Source organism: Lycium barbarum, chromosome 9 (genome assembly GCF_019175385.1).
Source record: "Lycium barbarum isolate Lr01 chromosome 9, ASM1917538v2, whole genome shotgun sequence".
NCBI classification, from domain to species: Eukaryota; Viridiplantae; Streptophyta; class Magnoliopsida; order Solanales; family Solanaceae; genus Lycium; species Lycium barbarum.
The window spans coordinates 122,640,495-122,649,105 of NC_083345.1; the positions used below are offsets into that span (position 1 = coordinate 122,640,495).

The 8,611-nt window shown below is 35.7% G+C and overlaps 1 protein-coding gene across 1 annotated transcript; it reads right to left on the reverse strand.

The window, feature by feature from the left end:
* Window positions 1-1,896: 1,896 nt before the first annotated feature.
* On the reverse strand, window positions 1,897-8,265 carry LOC132609799 (probable glycosyltransferase At5g25310). Its single transcript, XM_060323955.1, has 5 exons — window positions 8,107-8,265; window positions 5,554-6,129; window positions 5,331-5,461; window positions 4,257-4,605; window positions 1,897-3,669 (listed from the first exon to the last, which is right to left on the reverse strand). The coding sequence occupies exons 2-5, from the start codon at window positions 5,971-5,973 to the stop codon at window positions 2,980-2,982; spliced, it is 1,590 nt and encodes a 529-aa protein (XP_060179938.1). The 5' UTR covers window positions 5,974-6,129; window positions 8,107-8,265; the 3' UTR covers window positions 1,897-2,979.
* Between the last annotated feature and the right edge of the window lie 346 nt (window positions 8,266-8,611).

The following is an 8,611-nucleotide window of genomic DNA, read 5'->3' on the forward strand; positions in this document are numbered from 1 at the left end:
CAACTTTCGTTCTTTGAGTTTTCCCAAATTCCCAAGTTATGATAGGGTTATGGCCTCCCGAAGTCAGGTGACCCGAAACGTAATTGCGGACCAAGATACGCCCCATGTTACGGTCCCGTAACACAAAGGACGGACCGTAACTTGGTATCGTACCTTGGTGAAAATTTACAGTAAGGTTCTGGAAATTTTCCCCGTGTTACGGTCTACTGTTACGGTCCGTAACACGAAGGACCGTATCTTGGGGGAAATTTCCAGTGAGGTTTTGGAAATTTTCTCTGTGTTACGGCTCACTGTTACGGCCCGTAACACGAGTTACGGTCCGTAACGTCACCGTAACGCAAACGAATTTTCCAGCGAACAGGCTTCCGTCAAATGGGCATAACTCTTTGCACAGATATCCTTTTAATCCTCATAATATACCGTTGGAAAGCTATTTAATAGGGCTACAACTTTTATCAAGGAAGTTCTTCCAGATTCGCAACGGATCATGGAGTTATCGCTGCCCGAAATAGGCCTATCAACCATTTTCGCAACCGCTCAAACCTTCAGTTTTCCACTAGAACTCTAATGATATGAGCTTAAACTCAGTTCCAAGATGCGGGGTGTTACATAAACTACGATGGACAAGTAAATTTGTTATAAATTAGAAAATTGATTGGAGCAATGTGGACATTCTTTGTCTAGGGTTTTTTTTATTTATTCATTCATATCAATCATATATGGCTCTATTCGGAATAACCCTCAATTCACTTTTATTTATTCATCGTACTTTTACTTGTTCAATTTAACATTTTAAGAGAAGATAAATTTTCTTTAATTTATTATTTTATCCTTAACATTAATTATTCCTTTCCAAGTCTATTAAAACTGCACCAACTAATAAGGTGTTATGGTAGGATATATATATATTTTATTTATTAATTTTTAAGGAGTATGTAAAGTTAAAAAGTGGACAAATAAGAATAAACGGAGGAAGTAATTGGTTTCCCTTATACCCCAAACAGACAAAAGAGTATAATTTGGATAATTGTCGGTGGATACTTGGGCTTTTGGTCGTGTATGGAAACAGGGAAGTGGCATGGCGACTTTATCTGATGTGACTAAAAACTTTGGAAAATTAGGATTACACCTCCATCCTGATATATCATAGTTGTCACGTCTGACATTACAATCTACTTCACCAATTCAGTGTAACTTGTTCCTTGAGGAATAAAAACAATAAAAACAAGAGAGCATGATAGATTATTTAAAGATCCTTACAATAGAAAACTCTTTATTATACAATAGGTCCAACTTCTATGAAAACTAGACGGGTAAAAATTTCACGGGTATCTTATTTTGACACCACTATTTAACATATAGGGTAAGTTTTCTGAAATTTTGTACGTCTATAAACGTTAGAACAACTTCATATGCGGTATCTAAAATTTAGTTGAAGCAAAATGGTTGAACTTCAACCGTATAGTACATGAGCTTTCAGGCATAAATGACTGAACTTAAGGCAAAAATGACTGATTTCAACCACATATGGCTAAAGTTCATACGAAAATGGTTCAATTCTAACAATATGTGCATGAACTTCAACCATATGAAAATTCAAACGTTTTATCTGCCCAATTTCAGACACCTTTCCGAAGTGGTATCATTATAAATTTTACGCGCTGTGATATGACTTAAATGGTGGTCCCGAAATCGGATATGGGTGCAGTTAGGCCATTAGACACACTGGAAGTGAAGAACGTGGCCATGCGTCAAGCACTTTCATGTTCACGTTATTGACTGATTATACGTTACATATGCCAGTACAGAATAATATCAGAAATCTTCTCTCTGGTATACAGGTATATTCAGCGTTATATTAGGCACATTTCACCTGTATGAGTCTGCTATGCAGTGTTGATACAAACTTCAACTGGAGTGTTAAACTGCCACTTGATTTCTGAGAAGAATATACAGCAACATAAATCTGCTGTCCGATATACATAATACGTGAACGCGCGCACACTTCTGAAAAGAACTAATTGGATTTTCTATGCATTATACCAGATGCATATGGACACAAAAATGAACTCGTGACAGAAAATGTTATGATCTGAACTAGTTAAGAGGGGTCACACGCAAAAGCGGATCTAAGCAGAGTTCTATGGTTCAACTGAACCGGCTGCTTTTGACTTGAAAAATGCATACATATTCAAAAGCTATACATGTAATAGAATCACGCTCATTCTGAACCCAATGACTCAAAATCCTTGGTTTAATCTGGTCACGCGCAGAAAGCCAGCAAGCACGTCATTAATTGTCAAAGCCAGCTAATCCTCATTTGCATTCATCTATTCCAACCAAACAATCAGCAGTCGTAGGTCATCTACAAATACAGAACAGCAACAGCAAAGGAGGAATATCGTCGAACGTGGAAAAAATTACATTATCTTGATCTTTCTTCTCTCTTCGCTTTCTTTTTCTTCTCCCCTCTACTTCTCTTTTTTCCTCTAATGTGGAAAATAGTTGTCATTTCCTTGTTCCTTGCACTTCATTTCACTGGAACATTTTAATAATACCTCAGTTTGAATATCCAACAGAACGCTCCTTCCTTGCACTGTCTGCAAACTTGAGATCATTGCAGAAAATATATGAATATATATGTTGGATATCTGTGAAATGCGCCATGATGTTTGGACAAAAGTTTTAACCGCATTCATTTTGCCCTTCGATTCTGCTATCAGAAATTGATCTATTCATTCATGGAACATAGGTAATCTCTCTGATCAAATTCCTTTTAAGGAATGGCAGCCTTCTACAGCTAGCTAGTTTTGTTTTTCTAGCTAAGTCACAGAAGCACTCAATGAGGATCATTCCAAGTGCACACATTAAGAACTGAACCAGCTGCAACTCTCAAAAAGTTTGTCATATCAACATCCAAATTGATGAGCTCTTAAAGTCATAAAGACCGACAAGTTGGAACAACTAGAACTCGAGGAATTATGATATCTGCGATCCTTGAAGCTGGTTGAGCCTGGTAAACCAAATTGAATGCAAAATCATATGGAACACATCATATCTAGTCGGTGTTGAGTTCCAAAGAAAATGCTTCTGCAGCATCTTGACATTATTTTGCATGGCCTGGTAACGTCTCAAAGGTATACTTAATAAAATCTCCTTTAACCTAGGAATATCTTTCTCAGCAATAATCACAGAAAAAGCGCTCCAATTGAGAACTTCGTTAAACGGAAGGGCAAAATTATCAGCGATGATCACCGGAACACACTCATAATATACTGCCTCGACAAGCCTCGGGCTGTTCACTTCATAACCCATAGGACAAAGGCAGTACTTGCTTGATTTCATGTGTTCGGGATAAGACATAACTTTTGAGACTCTATGGGGTAAAGGCCCGTAAATTCTTATGGATTCATCTTTGTTTCTCCAATACTTGAGTAGTTTGGGACGGACTGGACCGTGCATATTTCCAGCAAAAAAGGCAAGAATTGGGCGTTGTGACACTCTTTTTCCACCGAGGTTTCTAAGAGGCCTCCTGGGATTCCTTATGGTGGTCTCGGGAAGGGAAACATCCTTCCCAGCAACAAAGATTCCTTCTGATAAATCTGAATTGCAGAGAGCTTTTATAGTGTTTCTACTTAGCTCCTCATGGTCCTTTAGAGTATAAGGTCCCTGTAAGCATTTGTTAAAATATAGGGTAGTAAGAAACGTAAAAAGCTCCAAAATCAGTGACCAGAAAAAAGTTAAACAGATACAATAATTGCAAATTCCCTCTACAGCTGCATCGGCACTTCTACATGTATACGACATGTGCTCATACGTGCATAAATCACAAAGCGTTTTTCATATGCAGTTAAAGTACTCTACTTTTGGCCGTGAAACTATAACGATTTTTTTACACACTTACAGGAAATCATGTTGAACTTTGACACGTGTGCTTGAATTCCATTCCTTTTTTTTTTTTAAATAACCGTGGTGTCCGGGCCAGCTTGCGCGGCACCTCGACTAATTCCACGGGATACCTGCCACCTCCCACCCGCAAAAGGTACCAGGTGACTCTGTATGCTTAAATTCAATCCTAAATATGCTTTTGTGTGCTATTACATGTCAGTCAATATATATTAATCGATTTTGTTCCAAAATTTAAAAGAAGTCTGACTCCCCAAACATAAAACAAAATAGAAAGCTTAGGTCCAAAGATCAATGTTCATGAAAGAACTGTAGGTACTTTAGCAGACAATATTGATATACATGCATACCCAATCATGGCAAGCAACAAGAAAGTGATCTGACCCACGTGTGCGGTTCCAGAAAGGATACTTTGCAGCTAGCATGCTCACGTAGTCCCGCAGGTACACTGTTAACGGCTTAAGATTATGTGAATTAGGCACATACAGTACCCTTTGTAACTGACGTGCGCTGTATGGCAGATAGAACAGGTGAGCCTTTTGTGGGTCCCTTGTCACAAACTGGCGGTTATCCTCCATCAGCTTCATGAACCATCCCTCCGATGAATAAATTCCTCTAAGATAAGGTTGATGAAAAATAGGCCTTTTCCCTTCCTTGTAAATGTAAACTTTGAGTATAAGCTCCATCAACTCATAGCTCCTGGAATGTCAACCTAATTGTGTTTAAGGGAAAAAACCAAATTTCGATACACAAAAAGATGGCAAAGATATGCATAACAGAAAACACTTCAATAGCCAATGATTTTTCAGACTTCAGAAAAAGAAAAATAATATCATGATTTGTGTTCTATTGCCTACCATAGAAGGCAATCAGATGAGCTATTATCTGTATGTCCCGGTCAATATACAGAAAGAAAAATCTGAAGTCATAATAACAATTTATTTATTTTTTTGAGAAGGTAACATGTAAAGTCATAATAACATTTACAACTGTATCTCACAAGAATTGGCCCAACTAATTATATACTAGTGGGTAGAGAGACTTTAGAATTGCTTTAGGTGCCATTACGAGCTCAATATGTTCAATTAACTACTCTGACCAACATTCTAGCTTCTGCTATGACCTACAGGTAGTTTATCAAAACTTTTATTTCTTGGTTTCCAAAATAAAATTCTTCATCACTGACCTGTCAACCACTACTTTAACAACTAGACCTTCCAAAACAGGAAACTATAATGATGTTATGATTGTTAAGCTTATCTACAATAGAGATTGCTAATTACTCAATTTTGATTCACTAACAGAAATATGTCATCTGAATATATATTCCAGCAAACGAAAACAAAACACAATCGCTCAGGAACATCATCTTAGAAGATAACATTATAGAAAAATAAGCTATCTAGGCAACTATAATCCAATACCTCTTAAAGGTGGAAACATTCCTGAATAGAGGAGTATACAAGTCCTGATCATCAGTAACCAGTGGAGCATTCTCGATCTCTCTTTTGGCATATGCAAGTGCCTCATCTGGAGTCAAAGATGCTATGTGTCTCTGGAAAATCATTTACAGAGAAAAGTAAAATATACGAAAGATAAACAAATTCTGTAATATTCTAAGGAATATCAGCACAAGGAAAAACTCACCAGCATATGGTTAGACACTTTTCTAACAGGAGAAAGAGGGGAAATAACTTTATCTACTATGTTCACATGCTTCCTACGCTGACGCTGTCTTGTAACTTGCTCTCGTCTTTCCAAAACTTGCATTTTTTGACTCAGTCCATCTGCAGAGCTGAGAGAAACAACTAGCGGGGCATGCTGACTAATGCTAAACCGGTTATCTGTATTCACTGGAAGTTCCCTAATGTTCTTTACATGATTCAAATTTCCGGAAGATGAGATCTCTGATGGCGAGAAGAGAATCCATTCCGTTAGAGGATATGGAAGTGTGGAAATTTGAAACATTACCCTAAATATTGTCAGAATAACACCAATAAAAAACAGCTTCTTCCAGTCAATTCTGAACAACAGAACAACAATTATTGGCTGCAATAATTTCCTCATTTTCTTCTCAAGACAGAGACTCCTGTCTCCACAACAAAAATCAAACCTTGTTGCTCAAAATAAGAGATATATACACATATCCAATTTCAGTTCATTGGGCAGCCTAAAACAACCATCCCATACTTCCAACATATTCCAAGGCTCAAACATGGAGATCTGTTAAAAGATAAGACAAAGAAATGTTAAGTTTATACAAAGATGTAGGCTTACTGCACGACATAGGAGAAGAAATATTATGCATTCGGTCATGGACAACACTATAATCTAGGAAACTGTTCACAAGACAGAAAAATATCTAATTGTAGCTAAATATCTAAGTGCAGAAATGTATACTCCCTCCATTTCAACTTGTTTGTCTGGTTTTGATTAGGCACGGAGTTTAAGAAAGTTAAGAAGACTTTTGAATCTTGTGATCTTAAATTAAAGATATGTAGAATGTACCAAAATACCCTTTAATCTTGTGGTCTTAGACATACCATGTGGAAAGTTAAGAAAGAAAAGAGAAATTCTTTTTGAAGCGGAATAAAAAGGAAAGTAAGACAAACAAATTGAAAAAAAGGGGATAAATGAATACAGTGTTGATGTAGATATCTCTCAGTCCACAAATTTATATGTATACTTGAACTTTTTTATGGTTAAACTTTCGAAAAGATACCCATCCGTTCAGTTTTTCAAATACAAATTCTATTATTTCCTCTACACCCACTAAATTGGATATTGAACACCATCCTTCATCTGATGAACAGACCAAATAAAATAAACAAACAAAAGAAAGTAATTGCTCGTCATTTAGAATAAGAAATCCTGTTGTCTGTCCTTAATAAAGAATGTATTCGAACTTACTATATAAGATTTCCACAAGCAACGTATCATTTGAAATAGCATTCAATGGCATAAGAAATATAGAAAGGAGATGTATTATTCTATTGTGCCCAAACAAAACTGCTGTTATAGAAAAGATACTATAGCTTCCCAATCCCTGGAGCTTAGAGGCCAATTGCGGGAGGTAACTGGTCGATCAACTCATTTCGAGGTTAATTTCCCCTTTTTACTTTTGGTGCTTTCCATTTGTAAAGCAATCGAAAATAAACCATAACCACAAGAGAAAAGTTTCATAAGCAAACATGACTGTGGGAATCAAGAGTGAGAATCATTTTAGAAGGATACAATAGTTTCGGATTCGCTCGAGCTAGAGGTCAATTATGGGGGGTAACCGGTCGATCAAGTCATGTCGGGGTTAACCTGTGGATCAACTCTAGGTTGAGATTCTAGTGAACAACTAAGTCCTACCTTATAGAATGAAATTCCACTATTTTGCAATAACTAAACGTTGAACTTTTTTTCTTCACTTTAGCTTTGAGATGATTTTAGCTCTAGAGTCTGTTAGGTGATCTCAATGTATTTCAGGTTCTACTTTCATTTCAAGATAAAGGATACAATATCAACTCACATGTCTTGGTTTAGTCTTTCGACCCTAAAACAAAAATAGAAGTATAAATAATCTCAAAAAAAAAGTATAAATACTTTCCTTCAGAGTCTAGTATTACCAACAACCTAAAAAGTTCCCTTGCCTGTTATACAATATGCAATCTTTAGCTTTTACACTTTCAACTTAAAACATGATCAAAAGCTAGCAAGATTCATGATTTTTACTCCCTCCGTCCCAATTTAAGTGTCTTCTTTCCTTTTTAGTCCGTCTCAAATTCCAACATTCTACATGGAAAGTTTAAGACCACAGGATTTAAATGACTACACATCTTTAATTCGAGACCATAAGATTTAAAAGTCTCCCTTTGTTTCTTAAACTCCGTGTCCAGTCAAACTAAGACACTTAATGATATAAGCTCCTACCAGACTAATGATATAAGCTCCTGCAATCCATTGGAATCTTGTAAAGATTGTTTCTTTGAGGTAAAGAAACCAAAAAAAAAAAAAAAAAGTGCTGTTCTACCAAATAAAAATCAAATCTTTCTTCACATAATTGATCAAAGGCCTAAAAGCAAGTAAAAATAGCAGGTTGGGTCATTGAATTTCACACAAAAATATGATGTGTACCTAAAGAAATCATCAAAAGCTGAAATTATCAAACAAAGGGTAATTAAAAACTCCATATATATACAATATATTACGTACCTTTTTTTGATTATATGATGCTAAATGGATGGCAGGACAGACAAACAACGTTGGATTATACAAGGATGGAAATTTGAGGGAAAATTAATTTTTGGAATTGGAATAGTGAAGGAAAAAGGAAAGGTGATTGATTGGGTAGAACAAACGCAAAAGAAAAAGAGAAATGGATTGGCTTATAAAGTTGAGTATAAGAGTTTTCACCTTTTTTTTTTTTTTTATTGTTTGGCTGGCCAGTTTAAAATCATTTTATGTTTAAAATAAAAATAAAAAAATAATTAGGTTCATTTAATTTAACTTATCTAAAGTAGTTTATAAATTAAAAATAGCTTATAAGTTAAAAAAATAAATTAAATTATCCTAACTTATTTTTTTTTAACTTATAAGTTGTTAGCTTATAGCCATAAGCCCGTCAAAACATGCTCAAAAAGTGGACGCATGCGACATTATTGAAGGTAGACTTTTTTTTTTTCATATTATATGTATATACACTATGTTCGATACTTTA